This window comes from Neophocaena asiaeorientalis, unplaced genomic scaffold (genome assembly GCF_003031525.2).
Source record: "Neophocaena asiaeorientalis asiaeorientalis breed wild unplaced genomic scaffold, Neophocaena_asiaeorientalis_V1.1 scaffold136, whole genome shotgun sequence".
NCBI classification, from domain to species: domain Eukaryota; kingdom Metazoa; phylum Chordata; class Mammalia; order Artiodactyla; family Phocoenidae; genus Neophocaena; species Neophocaena asiaeorientalis.
Genome location: NW_020185333.1, coordinates 2,546,498 through 2,567,172, shown reverse-complemented (window position 1 = coordinate 2,567,172; position 20,675 = coordinate 2,546,498). Strand labels below are relative to the sequence as shown.

The 20,675-nt window shown below is 38.8% G+C and overlaps 1 protein-coding gene across 4 annotated transcripts; it reads left to right on the top strand.

Annotated features, from left to right (window-relative positions):
- Positions 1-85: 85 nt before the first annotated feature.
- Positions 86-20,050, top strand: SLC35A5 (solute carrier family 35 member A5). 4 transcript variants are annotated; one of them, XM_024735364.1, is made up of 7 exons: positions 86-288; positions 1,096-1,244; positions 6,156-6,254; positions 7,627-7,760; positions 10,287-10,354; positions 16,507-17,287; positions 18,556-20,050. In XM_024735364.1, the coding sequence occupies exons 2-7, from the start codon at positions 1,115-1,117 to the stop codon at positions 18,622-18,624; spliced, it is 1,281 nt and encodes a 426-aa protein (XP_024591132.1). In that variant the 5' UTR covers positions 86-288; positions 1,096-1,114; the 3' UTR covers positions 18,625-20,050. The 4 variants fall into 4 exon arrangements, with proteins under 4 accessions (XP_024591132.1, XP_024591134.1, XP_024591131.1 ...); XM_024735366.1 differs by having other exon boundaries at positions 86-443; positions 7,630-7,760; XM_024735363.1 differs by having other exon boundaries at positions 86-443.
- Positions 20,051-20,675: the final 625 nt, after the last annotated feature.

Sequence of the window (20,675 nt, the reverse complement as noted above, 5' to 3'; positions counted from 1 at the left end):
CGCTGGGGCGGGATCGGGTCGCTTCTCCCCTCCCTCCGGAAGCGTAACACTGAGCGCGCCTGCGCAATGGGCGCCAGGTCCGCTTTTGCTCAGTCGGGTCTTTATTGTGCTTTTTGTTACGGAATAGGAGGGTTGGGTCCAAAGGCTTATTCGCCTTTCTTTTCCTCCCATAGGTTCTCTGCGTATGGACCCTAAAAGCTACCGCTGCTGCTGCTGCGGACCTAGACAGTTACTGTCTCAGCTTTAGGATGTACGCTCTTCCACTAGAAGCTCTTCCAAGGGACCGAGGTAACCGCGCCCCCCGGGACAAGGAAGTGCGCGTGCGCTTGAGGGGAGGGCGCCCCAGACGAGATGTCTCCTGCGCATGTGTGACAAGAAGGCGTTCCTAGATCGTGGAGGGAAAGCTGCTCTTCCCGAGAAGGGGAGGTGTCTCTTTGGCCTTGGTAGGTTTACGCCCACCTTGGGCTGTGGGCAGTGGTATTTCCAGCTCATCTCTCACCAATCCCCCAGGCACTGTGCACTATCCTTACTCTGGGTTGCTTTGGGTAGTTACCCGATCTGGAGTTTAATGGCCTTAACATATCAAAAGAGGGCCTTAGAGCCATTGATTTCTAAGTCGTCTTCTACTTCCAACAGTAGTTCAGTATAAATTAACACAGTGTTTCAGATATTTCTATTTCGGTCATTATTGTAACGAAATCTTTCCCATCAAGCTCTTTTTCTTCCTCCTATGGAAAAACTGCTACTGAGGAGAAAAATACAAATATGAAATTATCTTCTAGAGCAAAGTTGCTCCTAAGAATGAAAGTTAAAGAGTTGCTTTTCTGCAGAATCCTGCTGTCCTAAAATGTCCTACCTTTGGCAGCACTTCTAACCTGGCTCTTGCCTTTTCAGTCTCTAGAGTTCCCCGTCCTATCAAATTTTGACTCTTTCCTTTCCCCATAGTTTCCCTTGTACTCCCCAACTTTTTTGCTTTGGGTATAGGCATAACCAGACATCTAAAAAATTCCTTTTCTGTTCTTCACAAATCAGTGGTATTTGCATTATGCTTAATCTGCCAGTAGGCTTGCTCATGAACTTGTTCTTCTCTTTAAGGCAATTGAAAAACAGTGGAATGGAAAGCAATTATTGTGGTCATCCCGTGTTAAGCTCCTCTTCAGCAATGTATACATTCCTGCTGGGGGCTATATTCATTGCTTTAAGCTCCAGTCGAATCCTACTTGTAAAATATTCAGCCAATGAAGGTAAGTTAAGATTTGGAATATGTATGGAGCACTGCCATCTAATCACACTTTATCTTTCTTGTCTTTAGTTTCCCTTGTATATAAAATGGGGATAATACCCTTTAAAGTATTCTGCTTCATGTCAGTGATAAGGCATGTTTAAATTTGGTTCTTTAAACTGTCATTCCTTACCAAGAAAAATTTTTGATGCTGAGTGAAATTTGGGTCAGTTAAGTACAGGATCAAAACCTTTGCAGAACAGATCATAACATCTGACTGTTGGTTTAATCAACAGGTGTTTCTGGGCCTATAGCAATATATATTATAACTTATTTTGAAATAGGAGATACATTTGGTCACTTGGGGTTTGTGAGGTACTATTTCAACTACATTATCAATGGAGCAGTACAGGTTATTAGCTTTGATAAATACATACTCAGGAAATCTTTTATTATTCTTAATGTAAGAATTTGTATTTAAACAGTTTAATTCCACAAAACTGTGTTGAGAACCTCTCACTAGTTATTGAGTACACGTAAAATCATGACATCATGATCGTTAATGGTCTGCTTGGGGAGTCGGATGTGTACATAAGTCTCTTTTTCAGTTAACATTTCTCTGCCAGGCGCTGGGCTAGATCTTACTAGCAGAGTTCAAAGTGCACAAGATATAGACTTTATTCTCAAGAATTCACAGTTTATTAGAAGAGAAATACATGTAAATGCATCATGAAAATACAGTATAATAAGTGCAGTTCTATACCAAAGATACAGAGGTAGTTTTACATAGAAAGTGATATATTCTGTCTGGGAGAGCATGATGTGGACTGTGAAGCAGTCAGGGAACACTTCCCTGATAAGGTGACAGTTGATCCACAAGACAAGGTGGGCAGAGGTATTCAAAACAGAAGCAACAGCCTGTAAAAATTAACAGATGTATTAAAAAAGCAGGATGGATAGTGAGAATGTGTAGTTCAGAATTACTGAGCAAAAAGTTTTAAGGACTTGGACGAGGGGGGAAGGAGTGCTTAGCCAGAGAGGGCAGTAATGATCAGAGCGCTGAGGACTTTATATGTCATGCTAAGCATCTGGGACTTTATTCTCTAGGCCCTAGAGTCTGGGGGACGAGGAATACTTGGAGGAATATAAACGGCAGGGTAAGATGAGAAAGACTATTATGGTAGCTGGATGGAGAGTGGACTAAAGGGGAAGAGAAGTAGCCAGTTAGGGGGTTATTACAAATTCAAGCCACAGATGATGAAAACTAACCAAAGCTTTTGAAGTAGGAATTGAGAAGAGAGGATAGATTCAAGAAATATTCTAAACATAGAAAAGATAAGACCCGGAGAATGTGTGGAATGTGGAGATTAAAGGAGATGAAGTATTGGATAGTTCAGAGGTTTCTGGTTTGGATGCTGAGTAGATCAATGATCTCAACTGAGATGGAGACTAAGGAAGGAAGAGCAGTTGGACAGAGCTTAGAGAAATTAACAGTTTTAACTCTTGTACCTTCCATGAGGCCAGGAGCTGTGTCCTTGTTTACTGCTGTATCCTGCAGTGTTTAGCACTTCACACATGTCAAGGAAATGCCAGTTAAGTGAATAAATAGGAGATAGTCATTCATATGGATATGTTTAGTGAGCATTAAATGTTCCAGAATACAGATTTGGAAACATTTATATTAAATTGACATTTAAAACTCAAGGAGCGGAGGGCTCCTTCAGGGTAACCACACAGAATGAGAAAATAACAAAGAGCCAAGGAATGCCAGCATTTAACAGGAGTGCTGACACTCAGAGGACATTAAGAAGGAATTAGAGAGGTGAGAGAACTAAATGCACATGACTTATAGAAGGGAGTTTGGGAGGAAATTGCAACATCAGGATAAGATAAGGATTAAAACCCACTCTTGGGAATTAGTAATTAGAAGATGTTTGGTAATCTCAGGAACTAGGTAGTTGGAGTACTGTGGTGGGATTAGAAACCAAACTGCTTGGGGGCAAGATCTGAGTGGAAAGTGGGTACAGTGGAGATAATGAATATTGACACTTCTATGGAGATTAGGAGGAGGTATGGTAGCTGGAGAGGGAGGATCTTATATTTTATTTTTTTCAGTTGGGAGTTTTGAATATATTTGTAGGAGAGGAGAGGAAGCCAGTTAATTGAAAGATAAAGGAGATACACTGAAGCCCGAGGAAATAATTATTGGAGCAAAGCCCCTGAAGAGAAGGGAAGGTTTTAATGGGGAGAATGGGTAAACAGTGGGGCCATGGCTCCTCTGTCTGGGAGTGAAGGGAAACCAATAAGGATGAATGTGGCGTAGGTAAGGTTGAAGTGTGGGCAGAAGAGTGGAGAGAGGTCACATATGATGCTGTGATACGATACGGGATCAAACATGAGAGAAATGCAAGGAGAAAAACAAAAATGATGAAAAGCAAGAATGAGTTAAAGAGCAGTGACAGGAGTTTGAAAGTTGTGATATGAAGCCCCCCCCATTTGTGTGCGTGCATGTTTGCTCATGTGTATTGTGCTAGAAAGTAAAGCAAAGTATTGTTGGAGGATAATGGAAATGTGATTTCAGTATAACTTTGAGCTCAGAAGAGGGAGGAAGAGATGTTTTTAACTGAGCTTTGAATAATGGAGAAAGTTTAACAGCCAATTAAGTGCCTACTAAGTGCAGAACACTTAACTGCCAGGTTTAGGATGTCTTACAAGACATGATCCCTGTCTTGTAAGAAGCTTACTTTTTAAAATTTATTTATTTAATTTGTTTGTTTGTTTTTATTTTTGGCTGTGCTGGGTCTTTGTTGCTGCGCGCGGGCTTTCTCTATTTGCAGCGAGCGGGGGCTACTCTTCGTTGCGGTGCACGGGTTTCTCATTGCAGTGGCTTCTCTTGTTGCGGAGCACGGGCTCTAGGTGCATGGGCTCAGTAGTTGTGGCGCACGGGCTTAGTTGCTCCGCGGCATGCGGGATCTTCCCGGACCAGAGCTCGAACCCGTGTCGCCTGCATTGGCAGGCGGATTCTTAACCACTGCGCCGCCAGGGAAGCCCCAAAGCTTACATTTTAAGGGTAAGACATACAACATAAAAAGTAACTATAATACAATGTTACAAGTACTGTTATAGAGGTTTATAGGTAGTGTTACCCGAAAGCAGGGTTCACCTCTTGGTAGGTGTTGAGCCAAAAGACACAACCAAGCCAAAGATCAGGAGAAGGAAGGATTTATTATTACTTGTAGCAAGTAGGGAGGACACCAGGGATCTTTCCCAAAGCAGTGTCTTCCCAAACAGCAAAATTGGGGAAATTTTAAGCTAAAGGGTACATGCATTTTATGAAGGGGCTTGGGTGGTTGACAGAATCCAGCTTTAGTTGACTGAAGTCAGGAGGGTCAGAAAAGGTCAACATCATCATCCAGTTCTAGTCGATCTGGTAGTTGAGCAATGCAGGCTCATCTTTACCATTGAAACTGAACTGGGAGTCTTTACAACTGATATGTTATCTTTGCTATTGTCACTTCTCTTGCTGGGTAACAGTTTATTCCTGCATTCTTCTGTTCCCTTAAGATCCTTAATTACTCAGACCTGTTCAAGGACAAGCATTATGGCCAGGCTTAAGTCACAAGATGGCTGAGGCCAAAAATGGCTTCTCTTATGTCCAGAAAGCCACGCCTGGTTCTCTTTCTCTGGGAACCCCCTACCCTATCTGTTTACACTAGTGCTACAGGATCAGAGATGAATAAAGGATTGACTATGCATAGGTTGTGAAGGTCAGGGAAAACCACAGAAAAGAGGAAGAAAGAGTGTTCTGGGGAGCAAGAATGTCGAGTTGGCTTTTTTCCTTTGTACTTGGCCAGTTTTTTCATATGACAACCAAGGGAAACAAGCACATATTTTTGAGAAAATGCATTCCTCAAAATAGTAACTAATAAAATTTATGTTTGTCCTTGGCAAAATCATAGAGCAAGTTGTTTGTAAGCATTTTAGAAAAAGGAGAGAAATAACAGCTAAGTCAAGATACACTAACCAAACCTCATTTCCTAATTAGATTGACTTGTAGGTTGGGATATAGCTTCCTGATTGGTCAGTGGGTTTGGATGTGTCAGTGTGTTTGTCCACCGAAGAGCCCTGGGCCAGTTGCCTCTTGCCTCAAGCCGCTTCCTTCTGTTACCACAACATACTGTTTGTCCCAGAGTGCCTAACAAATATTGTTTTCCATGTGTACCATGATATGAAACAGATAGGAAAACTCTGAGTTCAGGGAATATCACAGACAGAGTGTACCTTGATTTAAGCAAGGCAGACAAGTCACACAAGAGGAATCACGAGCTGGGTAATAATTCAGCCACCTAGATTGATAGCTGTTTGATTAGTCAGGCCCTGATTGTTAGTTAATGGTCAACTTAGAAGGTGATCTCTAATGCCACAAAGCTTTCTTCGCCTGTAGCCCTAGCCTCCTCAACACATTTTTCAGGAACTCGAAGGAAAACATGAGAGGCATATCTCTCAATTTCAAGGATAATAAAACGCTCAATGAGGTAAGGTGAATTCACGTTAGGTGAATTGATTCAAAAATCCAAAAGAGCCAAAACCAACTGGATGAAGTTTAATATAACCAGTCTTTTGCGGTACGCGGGCCTCTCACTGTTGTGGCCTCTCCCGTTGCGGAGCACAGGCTCCGGATGCACAGGCTCAGCGGCCATGGCTCACTGGCCCGGCTGCTCCGCGGCGTGTGGGATCTTCCCGGACTGGCGCACGAACCCGTGTCCCCTGCATCGGCAGGCGGACTCTCAACCACTGTGCCACCAGAGAAGCCCAATATAACCAGCCTTAAAGTCCAACTTTTAAGTTTAGAAACAGCTCTAAATTATTTACTGTATGTAAGCATTATATAGAGCAAAATTTATAATTAAAAAACATTTCTGTTACATTTCAGAGAACAAATATGATTATCTTCCAACTACTGTGAATGTGTGCTCAGAACTGGTGAAGCTGGTTTTCTGTGTGCTTGTGTCATTCTGGGTTCTAAAGAAAGGTGAGTCTTGAAATGGTATTATATACTGGTTAAAAATCACAGAATCAAAAAATTTTAGAACTGAAAGGAACATTTCATATCAGTTAGTCTAGCCCATTAATTTTATATATGAGGATACTAAGATACAAATAGAAATAGGATTACTCATGTTTTGCAGGTGAGGAGCAGACTCAGAGAGTAAGTAGTAAGTGTTAATGTGGTGCTGGGTAGGAGGGGGCAAAGCCTGGACTGCAACCCACATGTCCTAGAGTCCCGTCCACTGTGCTGCCTCTTGACTTGTTCCTGTGGTGGGTCACACAGCGAGTTAGTTTTTGTTCAAATTCAGGATTATCTAAATCACTGCTGTCTGACGCGATATGTAGCATACTGCAAAACAATCCCCATTGCCTTTAGGGGGACAGCATAGCGCTTTGGAGTCAGAGAGACTGTATTCTAGGGCAGATTATTTTACTTTTCTGAGCTCCAGTTTCATCATCAAATAAGTATCAAATAAGGGTGCAAATAGTATCAAATAAGGGTACTAATCCTTCCTCAGATCAAAATATGTACCCTTTTGTGGCTATTAATTCTCCAGTTGTTGAACCTTAGCTCTCTCTACTACTTTGATCCACCTTCCCACATGAGGTAGACATAGAATTTACACTATTAAAGGGCTTGCCCAAGAAGTTGTCTTTTCATTCTCAGAGGTTTCAGGCTTTGCAGAGTTTCTAGTTAGTGGAATACATTTCTTAATCTCATGAAATTTATGAAGTATTTACAGGGGTTAGACTTAAATTGTTTTCTATCTTTTCATTTTATTTTACATTCTCCGTTATAGTACCTTCTTAAGTTTTTGTAAACCTAGAGATAGGAGAATAACTCATACTAGGATGAGCAAGGTTAATTTTCTCTACTCCCCTATATATAAACTTGCACTTAGTTATCTCCCTTTCCTGATTCCCTCACCCACCACAGCACCACCGTCCCGGCCCCGGGAAAAAAAATCCCAGCATGAACGCTACATTTTTTGTTCCACTTATTTTAACTTGTTGATCTCTCTTGGCTTTATGCTCAGAGTAGTAAGAGAAAACATAAGTGTGTCCTGAGTTGCCTTCTTCAGTAATACGTCTGTCTCAAGTTAGCAGGAACTAAGAAAATCAGTATTCCTAAAGTGTTGCTGTTGTCAGAGATGAGCACGGTGGTGGGGTGAAGAAAGACCATAATGGAATCCTGTGTAGTCCTTGATTTCTCAAGGCTAATAGTCACTTATGAAAGCATGTTCATTAAGTCTCTTTTAAAGAATTATATCAGAAATTAAATACAATTTACTTTCTCTAAAACTATGTGCATTCTCATCAAGCTCATATATTTATTGCTGTATTTCTTTCTTTAGAAGATCATCAAAATAGAAACTTGAGATGTGGTTCCTGGAAGGAATTCTCTAATTTCATGAAGTGGTCCATTCCTGCCTTTCTTTATTTCCTGGATAATTTGATTGTCTTCTATGTCCTTTCCTATCTTCAGCCTGTAAGTAAATAATGACAAAGAAGACTGCATTGAAAAGACAGAGAAATGAATCCTGGAACTAACCTTTCTCTTTTTTTTTTTTTAATCGTTTTCCTTGGCACTGTTAGTTTCTCATTGCCTCACTGGCCTTCCTGAGGTTTGAGCAGAATCATCTGAGCACTGACTTAACAATCCACTTGCAAGACTCTTCCACTGTGAAAGATAACTATTAAACTGTGCTGACTGATCTGTGGGAGCTGCTTCCTGACCACTGAATCTAGAGCCATCTCTCTCTCTGTAACCTTAACCAGTCTGCCTATTTTCTGAGCCATCCTGTGGTCACCCACCTCTAATATTAATCTCAACATCCAGGACCTCCCAGCAGACTCCCATGATTAACTCAGAAAATTATACACTCAGTGTACTGCTCTTTCTTACACTTGTTTTAATGTGGTGTATATGTATTCTTTTGGTATGATTTTCGTTTTCTGTTAGTCCTGTCATTTAACCAAGTTCTTTAAGGGTAGAGATTATATCCTCCCAATCTAACTGCTATCCATAACTGATAATACTAGGTATACTTCTCATCTCCCCTGGCATCCCCTACGCCAATTTAGAGAGCTGTTAGTAATCAGAATTAAAGTTTGGTGTCTTCTGCTTTTACCTATTACTCAGTTTGGATCACGTGTATATTTTCCCCTCTATATTTTCATTTTATAAAACGAGGGTTTCTATTGCCACATTTAAGAAAATGTGTTTTAATTTTCTTTAAAGAGCAAGTTCAGGCATTTTGATCATAAATAGAATTTCTGTTGACACTAGTCCTCTATTTGAAGCCTCTTAAGTATATCCAAATCAGTATGAAAGTGGGGTGAAAAGGAGGGGTCAAGAGGGCACTAAGGTAGAAAACAGGAGTTTGATTCTTTTGCCCAATTTAAAAGATTAGAACCAGGCAAGGCCAAACTGCTCTGTAAAATAGAATAGTGTTACCATACCGGCCCAAAGGTAAGGACCTAGGCCAGGGGATTACCTGAAGTTGCTTTCAGCTCTGTGATCCATTTTATTAGCAAAAGTTCATTCCATTTAAAATGTGTCCTCTCCTAAATTCTTTCACTTTGTTTTTCAGATCTGAGAATTCCTCCCAACAACATAATTATTCACATTCAAGAAGTGTATATTTGTTGTGTTTTATTTGTATCCAACAGACTACCTCTAAATTTATATCCCTTTGCTAAATCCCTAGTACCAAAGCAGGAGTGCAACTTCCTGTTCTTACAGCTTCTTGCTTTGCTCTTCCTTCCTGATTGTGTACAGCCACAGATATTACAAAATAAATTACTTGGCATACATATTCTGTGTAGTGCTATGCCCACACCTCGTTGGAAAGAATTAAGTAGAGATGCATGGAAGTTTGGGGGCAAAGAGCTGTGATATTTTATTTGTTCTATACTATTGCCTGGACAGAGTGGACACAATTCCCCAGGCCAGCAGCAGCGCTGTAACTGTGATTGATCAGAGCCGCCACTTCCCCACTCTTAACCAGCCACGTACTTTTCTTATCTCCTCTTACTTGTCTCCTAACCAGGGGTTCACAAGCATTCATCTGCAAAAAAAAACCTTAAAATAATGGTTCCCATAAAAGTCAGTAGGAAAAGAGCAATATTGTATTCTTGGAATTTTTGCTAGTTGTTATTGGATTTTACTCTTATTTCTTTAATTCAGCTGCATATCAGTCGTGTTTGCTGGTTGCATAAGATTGTGGATACTCTTTAGGGTTGGTCAATTTAAAGTGACAGCAAGGAGGAAGGCAGTAGGATTTGTTTTTAGAAATTATTAATATTGTCAGATCCAATTATGGGGGCAGTGATAAATTTCATATTTTCTGGGCCAAAATGTATATATGTTCAGATTAATATTCTCATATGTGAAATTTGACTAAATTCACAAAAACAAACCTTAATAAAATCTGGCTAACACCTTTCTAAGTGTTTAGAACAATGTGAATAAATCCAAAGGACTGTCAACTATAAGTTTGGTAGTGAATCACTGGTATTGAATCACTACAGTTGAACCAGGTATAAATTGATTTAATTCCTAGAGCATTAAAAACGCTTAAAAACCTATACCTCCATCTTCTTAATGTATAAATGGGCCTAACAGTATTTGCTTTCTCTCTACCCACAGAATCAGCGTTAAAAGTCTCTGAGAGCTTGAAAAAGTATGCTTTATAATCATTGTAACCATTATTTCTGGACCTAAACTTATAGAGTTTTTACGTATTTCCAGATCTGCACATAAAGATTATTACACAGGCATTTGCTGAATTTCAGCACATTTTCAAAGCCTGTACAATAATTTGATCATATCTACGTAAGTTTAACAAGCAATAAAAATAGAATTTAATCCTCTAGTGAAGTAGCTGCCCTAATAACCCCTCTGGATTTTGACCAAAAAGCTTTTTTTGTCAGGTGAACTTGCACCAAGCTGGGAGATTTCTGAGGTCAGTGCTTTGCTTGGATTGTAACTCTATCTTCTCTTTCTTTCTAGGCCATGGCTGTTATCTTCTCAAATTTTAGCATTATAACAACAGCTCTTCTATTCAGGATAGTGCTGAAGTAAGTAACTTGTTGTGAAAGCATATATCATACTTTAAAATGGCACCGCCTTGTTTCAGATGATATACCCTCTGAATCCCAAGGCCGGGATTTTATTCCTAATTTGCTTTGTGTGTTGGGCAAGTTGTTTAACCCATCTGGAAAGCAGCTGCAGTGTTAGCCTGTCTAAATCCTCTGCGATTCAATGTTTGAAATATATTTTCTTAGCATCTCAAAAGACAAGAGATTATTGGGTTTTAATTATTTTAATTTTTAGTGCCAGATTTTCAACAAAGAATTCAATAGCTTTTTTTTTTTGCAGATTCTCTGTACACTAATAGGGAACCAAGAAGTTCCTAAGATTAATATATTTGTTATTTGGAGTTTGGAGGTGATAAAAAGCGGCAAATTCCTTATTAAACTCCTTGAGCTGACTACGTGATTTAAGCTCTAACTGGCAGAGGATTTGCATGAGGGATCTAGTTAAAATTACAATTAATAAGAGTGAACTTATTAAACTTTCCAAGTGCTATCACTAATTCATCTCCAGGAGAACGTTTGAATAAAATAAACATTTTTAGTTTAGATAAGCTCTGCTGCAAAGCAAAGGCCAGAATGTCCTAAGGTGATACAGGATCTGGGTACTTAACCCCAGTTTAATTTGTTATTTAATGATGATGATGATGAAAATAAAATTAACTCTTTGTTATATTTGTTGTGATTGTTTTTATTTTAATTTTACATTCACATTCTCTTTTTAATTTGTTTCTCAATGTGCTATGTCATAGTGTGTTTTCATAATTGATGTGTACGGAAGGATGAAGGGCTTGGTCCATAGGCACTCAGTGGTTATTTGTTGAATCCCATGATGCATTCAGTACATAAATTATATGAAATTCTTGAAAGGTTTTCTTTTACCCTGAGGAAACATTCAATTTAATAGTTAATGTAAGAGATGGGAAAAAAATGAACATAGCATTTCATCCAATTTAAATGTTACAGTCACTGAATTTTGCTATCACTTTCTTCATTTTATTTATGAATTGTGAGAATAATTCAATTCAACTAGCAAGTTAAAGAATGCTAATCCAAAAAAAGTTTTAAAGTCTTTAAAATCAGCACGAAAGTCACTTTGTAGGATAAAAGTTGGCTTCTGAGAAAACATATGTAAGCAATAATATTTTTATATTGATTCCTGTGATAAAATTAGGGATGCACTTCCATAAAGGAATAATTGTTGGCTCTGACACACAATAAAATACTCACTATTAATAGGGGAGCGATGGTCTCAAAAACATGTATTTTTGTTTGTTTGTTTGGGGCTTTTTTTTTAACTTTTTTTTCAAGTAAAAAAATTTTTTTTCCCTGTGAAGTGACAGTTTATGAGTACACATGGTATTATACTTAAGTTGTTATATAATACAAGTATTATGTCAAAATTAAATTAATAACTGAATTTACCGAAGATAAGTTTAAAGGTATTTCCTGACTTGAAATTGGCTAGTAGCTCTAGCTATGCCCAGAGTTGTTTGTTTTTTTTAATGACCCCAGAGCATGAGCAGGGCTGTGGGCCAAGGTGAGGGGCACTTGGAAAAGCCCTGCCCAGGGTGGCCCGACTGCCGTGTGGGCAGCTGCGCGGGGATGCTCTCCACCGGTGACTAGAAAACACTAAGGTCTCCTCAGGGCCTTTCTACCCTATTTCGACTTAACCCCACAATGACCCCATGAGATAGGTGCAGTTAGGCTGAGTCTATGCCTGGAACCCAGAGCCACTAAGCATTTTGCAGCCCTCAGGCAGCTCCCTTTGGCTGTAGAAGAGGGAGTGTAGGTGGATAGGCTGGGGGCAGAGGGGCAAACAACGTTATGAACTACAGTTCAAACTTCTTTTTTGTTTTACATATTTTACCTCTTAATATTCAGAGCAGTAATATGGATTCTTAGGCATGTGTTTGCTTTGTTGTTAATACCACTCTGTTTTGAATCCTTAGAAGTTCTTTAGATTAAAGAAACAATAAAATCACTCCATTTTTATTATTTCCACAAGCGCTTAGCTCCCAGAATGGGTCTTAGTTTGACTAATTCACAAATCAGCACTTGAAGCTACTCTAAATAGTGAAGCTAAAATGTGGTAATTAATAATGTCTTTTATGGGAATACCTTTTAGGTATTACCTATTATTATACTTTAAAATCAACTTTGTTCTATTTTGATCTTTTTGTTGGTGATAGTGTATGTTGTTTGTTAGTTTTTCCCTATTTAATCTACTCTTCATGAGTCATTTGATGGTCTTTTGCCCGTGGCAATAAAATTTTGACCTAAGAATAGCTTGAGTTCTATCACAAGTTCTTAATTTGTTTGTCATAAATAACTCATTTAGAATATCAAAGCTCTTGTCTTATACTTGACTCTAGCAGAGCTATCAAATAACCTTTCCCATACAGGTAAATGATATAAGGCTATACAGGTAGAAAAAAATAAGTCCAGTGACTAATGTAAAACCTACTTGTAAGAATTTGAAAGTGAGAAAAAGTGAAAAGTATCATCATTCAAATGTCTCACTCTAAACCCCATGTGAATGCATAGATTTCCTCCTTGAAGTACAGTTACTGGTTCAAAGTGGAAATGTGGCAGGCATACCTCAAAGCCCTATTGGTTTGCTCTTAAGGCTTGGCAAAGTTGTATAATCTTGTTTGCTAGGCTTTAGGGAATAATAATGTCAGCCTGAACATCGAGATTTGGGAGATTAGAGAGCGAAACCAAGACCAGCACTTATTTTTACCTAAAGACTGTATATAAGTTTCTGTGATTTCTTCAAAGGGAAGGGAAAAAATTCTTTAAAAACACATTTTGAAACATATGTTGGATGTCTTAGAAGTTACGGTGAACTTTACTTTCTGAACCAGCAGAAAAGATAAAAGTGCCACTCAGTAATAACAAGCATTTCTCCAAAACCATTCATTCACTTGATAAATATTTATAATTTCCCTTGATAAATCTGCCCCTGGTCACTCTTTGTGCTATTTAGAAAGTTATGATGCATGGTTTCTTGTAAAAAGTTACGTCTTTCCACTTAAATATTTTCTTGCTCTGCTTTGGTTTACCACCAGATATGGTAGAAATGCTCATATGTGACACAGTTTGGACCTAATTGTTGAGTTACTAGGAAAACTCAAAGTAGGGATGTCATTTAAAATATATATACATACTTTAGACAATTTAACTTAAGGTATGTAAGTGTCGATTCATCATTCTTTTGATGGTTCAAAGTGGAACCATGGTTCAAAGTGGAACCTTTCCTTTGCATACGTGTGGGGTTTGCTGATTTGGAGTTCTTTGGCTTCTTTCTTGCTTGAACCTACATTCATTACACATCATCTGTGGTTTCTGGTTTCAATTTCATTATAGTGGAGCAAGCCTTAAGTATATTTTTAAAGTAGATTCTTCTGGATTTTTATTATTCATTCCCTAAGCTTAAACTGACTTACCTGTACCTAATTCAAAGGCAAGTTTTTTGTCTTGAGATTTGCCTTTTGTCCTCCCAAAGCATTCAACTTAGTTTCCATGAAAACAGCAATCCTTTTCATTCACTCATAATTTATGATTTCTGTAATCATTAAAATATATAATTACAATAATGAGGTCACCTGGCAAAAACACGTTTTGGAACAGAGACTCTTTGTGAGCAAACAGTTCACTTGGGAGCAGAGGCCTTCAGGTTCAGCAGCCTTCCAGCCAGAGGCATTCAGCTCTGCGCATCAATCTGAATGTTTTACTGGGGCAGTGGAGAGGTCGGTTAAGTGAGTTTCTACTGTTGAATCACCTAAGCCGTAAGGAGCAAACTTTTTCAAACTCTTTCGTGCCTAATCAGTCATCATTTATAAGAGTGCAGATCCTCAGCTGACTTTATAGGATGATTTATTGTTTTATTTTCTTTGCTAAAAATCTATTTTCACCCTAATCCTTAATAATTTTTACCTTCCTAGAACATTATCTTGAATGAGTAATTATTTGCAGTAGGTACCGGTTAGCTTATTTAAGGCTTTATTTCCTTGGATTCTTTTTTCTCCATGGCAATATTAGTGGAAGATCTATAGCCGTCAGAATTGAAAACTTCTAAAGGACCTGTAGAGTATATCATTGCCTCCTTTATCTTGACTTACAGTACTTGGTTATATAATGATTTTTATAAATTGAGCACCCATTTTTCATCTCTGTCTTTTCGGTTTCCGTTCCATTTGCTTTCTACTACTAAATGTGTACCACCTGCACCTTCAGAAATGTATGTGACTAGCTGACAGTTTCTGAACTCATGGACTATAAGGCTGTGTTGGTCTCATCACTGCATGCTAGATCTGGTTATAGGAAAGTGTATACACAAGAAGACATATAGGGAGCACAGGTGTGCTGCTGTCTGTGCTATCTGTGCAGTTAGCAGTTTCACAGCATGAAGCTCTATGGAAGCATTGGTGAAATCAGACACATATTCCTGTACAGGCATCCTGGGAACTCAGAATTATACTTAAGAGGTGCATTGGTCCAGAAGGAGAACTTACAAAACCATAGCTCAGACTCCTTCCTTGCTCTTTCATAAATACATGACCTTAGAGAAGTCAGTTAACCTCTGAGAACCATTTCCTCCCCTAGAACAGAAACTGCCTGACCCATAGTAGGTGCTCAACAAAGGCTCCAAAATTCTTGCAACTTCAGTTCTCACCTGTTGCTTTACACGTCTGCCTTTGCTCATGTTACTCTCTGTTCTTGGTGTGCCTCTTCTCCACCTGACTAATCGATCTTCAAACTTGAAGGTGTTGTTCCCCCCAGAAGCCTCCCTGGATGCCCCCACCTGAGTCCCGTACCCCTCTTTCCTTAGTCAATGTACCTTCTTGTAGCCTTTGTATAGACTCTTGCCTCTTCCTGGGTATATTGCCAACTCCCTTTTCACATGAGAAACTTCAATTTATTTTTCATCTTTCAGCCTAAGTGTCATTTCCTCTTCGAAGCACTACCTGACTCTATTTCCAGACTCAGGTGTTGTTCCTCAGTGTACCCCAATTGTTCTGTGTATCATATGTCACACATTATATTGTCATCATTTAGTTCCATGGCTCACTCCGTATTAAAGTGTAAATTCTTTGAGGATGGAGACCAAGTCTTTTTTTCTCTTCCCAGCATGCCTGGCACATAGTTGCTGCTTATTAAATGTCTGTTGAACTGAATGAATTTGCAAAATGGAAGAATAATCATCACATCCTCCATATCTGAAAAGTTTGTTGTTAGGAAAAATAAAGAAATAAAGCATTGTTAGGACTTCATCAACTGAAACACTGAAAATATTTTTTCCTTGCCTTATCAAACAGTTTGCTGTATATTTTATGATAAGGCCATGAGTCTGGGAACTAGCTTCCTCAAATCATTTCTGGGTCATGAATACCTTTGAAAATTTGACAGATCTTTGAAGGATCACCTGGTGGGGGTGGGGAAGACCAGGAATTCCTATGTAGACCTATGTAGAAGATTTGGCACACACTGCAAGAATTCACAGATATCCTAAGCTCGTCACATTTATTCTGGTTCATGGAAACTAGATTGAGAATCCCTGCTATAACTTACTTTATCGCGAGATTAAAAAGTGATCGTATCGAACAACTAAGATCAGTTCCCAAGGTAGGAAGGAGGCTTAGTTAAACCTGTAGGTTAAAAGGAAACTTAAAATGAGAAATGACTGAATGGCCTTAAGGGACAGCTACTATAAAAACAGATAAAAAATAAGTTCAAGAGGCTTCCCTGGTGGCGCTGTGTTTGAGAGTCCGCCTGCCGATGCAGGGGACACGGGTTCGTGCCCCGGTCCAGGAAGATCCCACATGCCGCGGAGCGGCTGGGCCCGTGAGCCATGGCCGCTGAGCCTGCGCGTCCGGAGCCTGTGATCCGCAACGGGAGAGGCCACAACAGTGAGAGGCCCGCGTACCAAAGAATAAAAAATAAAAAAAAAAAATAAGTTCAAGAAGCAGACACACCCTAACGGGTTTCCTTTGAACTTGAATTGTGGGGAATGCTGGCAAAAACAGTATGGTTCATGCAACCAAGTACTCAAGTGATTGAGTTTTCAGTAGACACAGTTGATAGGAGGAGGAAAAAAGACTAGTATTAAAATCTCTTTTTTCATCTTTGAACAGGAGGCATCTAAACTGGATACAGTGGGCTTCCCTCCTGATTTTATTTTTGTCTATTGTGGCCCTCACTTCTGGGACTGAGACCTCACAACATAACCTGGCAGGACATGGATTTCATCACGATGCCTTCTTCAGCCCATCCAATTCCTGTCTTCTTTTCAGAAGTGAGTGCTCCGGAAAAGACAATTGCACAGCAAAGGAGTGGACTTTTTCTGAAGCTCAGTGGAACACCACGGCCAGGGTTTTCAGTCATATCCGTCTTGGCTTGGGCCATGTTCTTATTATAGTCCAGTGTTTTATTTCTTCGATGGCCAATATCTATAATGAAAAGATACTGAAGGAAGGGAACCAGCTCACTGAAAGCATCTTTGTACAGAACAGCAAACTCTATTTCTTTGGCATTCTTTTTAATGGGCTGACCCTGGGCCTTCAGAGCAGTAACCGTGATCAGGTTAAGAACTGTGGGTTTTTTTATGGCCACAATGCATTTTCAGTAGCCCTTATTTTTGTAACTGCATTCCAGGGCCTCTCAGTGGCCTTTATTCTGAAGTTCCTGGATAACATGTTCCATGTCTTGATGGCCCAGGTCACCACTGTCGTCATCACAACGGTGTCTGTCTTGGTCTTTGACTTCAGACCCTCCCTGGAGTTTTTCATAGAAGCCCCGTCAGTTCTTCTCTCCATATTTATTTATAATGCCAGCAAGCCTCAAGGCCTGGAATACGCACCTAGGCAAGAAAGGATCCGAGATCTAAGTGGCAGTCTTTGGGAGCGCTCCAGTGGGGTAAGTTTGTGAGAATGCTGCATTTTTGCCTGTTCTTCCCAAATTCAAAGTGTAGTTATACAAGAAAAGAAATAGATCAGTGCTGATTTGGCACAGGGCGTATTGGATCTCTGTGACTTACCGTTCAACAAACATTTGTTGGACTCCTTATGTATAAGGGCTCATGATAATGCTGTCAGGGGTTGAGAAAAAGTATAAATCACAGTCTCAAGGACCTTATGCATTAGTTGTATCATAGGATATTACAGTCACAGAACCAGAAGATGCATCACAGGTTATCTTGTCTAGTCTCCTAGTTTTACAAGTGAGGAAACAGACTCAGAGAGGCTAACTGGGTTACAGATAGTAAGTGAAAGAACTGGTACCAAACCCATTCATTACTCTTTCCACCCCACTGTAGTTGGGGAAACAAGCCTCATTCGTAAGAAAAGTTGACCTTTGACATCAGTAAGTCTTGTTAAATATAAGTCAAAAGCCTGGCTTCTTTCTTTTCCCTGTAGTTTTTCATAAACCAGAGTGTGCCAGAAGGGCAACCTTGTTTATCTCGCTAAGACGGCGGTTCCCAAGGTTCCCAAAAGGATCGCTGCAAATGCATAGTGATCTCTTGGAGGCTCAAGTTACGAGATACATATTTAAATAAAACATGGAATGGAGTCCTCTATCTAGGTTTAAATTTACAGTTTTCATGAACACACAAAATATGAGATAGTTCACACAATGAACATTTTACTCTTCGGGAAAGTTAACCTATTTCTTATTAGATAGAGTTCATGGCAAAGCTTCCCTCAGTAATGCCTCTGAAGTGATGATATTTACAACAGATTCTTAAGATGAAAAAATTAGAGGCCTGCTCTGCTATCAGTTAGAATATAGATTTAGAAATCCTGTATTCTTTTCCAACAGTCTAATAACACTGCTTGCCCTACATTTTTAGGTAGAAGAAAATCAATGTAGGTAACAAGGCCTAGTTTATACCTATTTCTGCAGCCTTTAGTCATTTCCCTCCAAGACCAGCAGAGGCCGCTCCTTACTTTGCTCTTGTTAACTTTGAAATTCAAATGTACTGAAGTGCATTCCAATTTTTTAATCTCATTGTATGCCTGCGGTTAACTTTCCAAGAATTTATTTATTTAATTTCATTTAACAAGATTATAGTTTAATTAAATAAAATCCATGATTTGTTAGTAAGGTTTCTCCTTAGTAATCATTAAAAATGGGACATTTCTAGTTTTGTCCTAATTAATTACTGATTTCATGTTTCCTTTTAGGATGGAGAAGAACTGGAGAGACTTACCAAACCCAAGAGTGATATTGAATCCGATGAAGATACTTTCTAACTGGTACCCAAATAGTTGGCAGCTCTCACAAACCTTATCTTCACATTTTCAGCATGTGTGATATTTATCTTTCCACTTTGACAAACCAAGAACATTTCTAAAGCATAAAACTCTTTGTATATATCTAACCGCTCCCTAAATAATTCCAACCAAAGCTTAGAGTACCCAAAGGCTAAAAAGTTCTAAGGAACTGATGTAAGAATAATAGTATGGAGACTGCATTAATGGCCTGGTACTTAGTAGGTCAAGATATATTTGCAGATTATTTTCCTTGTTCCTCCATTCCAGAAAACTTGTAATAATCATGTTAGCCGTACCCTATAAATATACAAATAGAGATCAGTTTGCCAGATTTTCAGAATTGTGTAGTTACACTCTGCATGCCATAGTCTTCCCTTTTTAATCATTATAGATATCACCTAGGTTGACCCTTGAATTTTGAGGCCATGGAGATAGTCATTTTGTAATTAAAAAGCAATGAGACTCTAAAAATTTGGTTGAAGGACCTGAATAACCAGCCACAACATTGATTTGAGAGTAGTGTAGTCTGTGCTAAATGTTTTGCCAAAGAAGCAAATTTTTCAACAAAAATCTCAGAATTTTAATTTTTAGAAATTTGTGGGAAATCTTATTTTTAGTGGTTGTCTTTTGATGTTTTTCTACACAAATAAGCTTCCATTTAGGTGAAAGCTGGTTTCCAGTGCCCACAGTTATCACTTGTATTTTACATCACTTAAATGAGCTATGGTGGGTTTTTTTCTCCTCACTTTAACCACATGACTCTTGAGTTATTCTATTTTGGAGAACTAATAAGCCACTTTTATTAGTTATTAAATAGAACTTATGACTATTTTATATCTTTATATCATACTCTGTTCCTAAATGTTGAGACACTGGCTTCAGAATCATGCCAGGTTGTCAGTAAGACTATTGCCGAAGAGTTCTTTTAGAAGAGTCACTTTGCAAACAAATGACTTTTACTGAAATATGAATAGTATTACTCTAAAAAGAGGAAGGCCAGTAATAAATAAAGCACTTTATAGTAACCATATTGCACCCTTAAACTGCATGGTATTTCTTGAGGTATTTTTGCATGCATCCAGTTGAGTCTATGAGGTAGAGAAGTCAGGTGATAGATAATTTAAAAATGAGAAAACAGAAATGACTTGCCCAAGGCCATATGGTGGATGGTGATGGGACAAGTGTTGGCTTCAACTAATAGACCTGTGTGTTTATAGAGCACTACACTGTAAATGTGAGCTTTAAGTTGTCGTTTTCATGCAGTCTGTACATCTCTTCTTTCCCCTAATTTTCATACAGATAAATATAAGATAATACTATTACATAATCCATCTGTGATATCCAGAACAATATGAATGGCAAGAGTTGCTGGAAATTTATAAATAAAATAACTATTAAACACTTACCTTGTGTTGCCACTTTGTTATATGAGATGGAATGCAGAGTATTTTTAATTTCAAAATGTAATTTCAAAAGAACTCTAAAAACTCTCTCTTTTTCAGTAGATCTTGACTTCTGAGAATAGCAAAACTTTACCTTATCATAGGCGTTCCATCAGAGTAATGTGAAACAGAAAGATTACTTTATTGTGGCAATTCATTTTAAGGTAAAGAAAATCGGCTATAGGAAGACCTCACTTTTAGGAAATATAGCATACAAAACATACTTATTAAACACGTAAAATTGCAACAGTATTGTGAAGGTATTGCCTACGGGATATATTAAATAGCAGATCCCACTAATTCATGGAGATTGATTTTCTCATTTACAGTTGCTTTTTCACCCTCCTTTTCAGGAAAGCATTGATTGCCCAAAGGAAGGTTTACTCATCTTAATTTACAAATTAAGTAGAGAGAGGGAAGGAGCTGGGACTAAAATGTGAAGTTCTGATGTGGATGCGCTGGAGTACAGTTGACCCCTCAACACAGGTTTGACCTGTACGGGTCCACTTATATGCATATTTTTTTCAATAAATACAGTCCTATACAATCACCGGTTGGTTGAATCCTCGGATGCATAACTGCAGATAT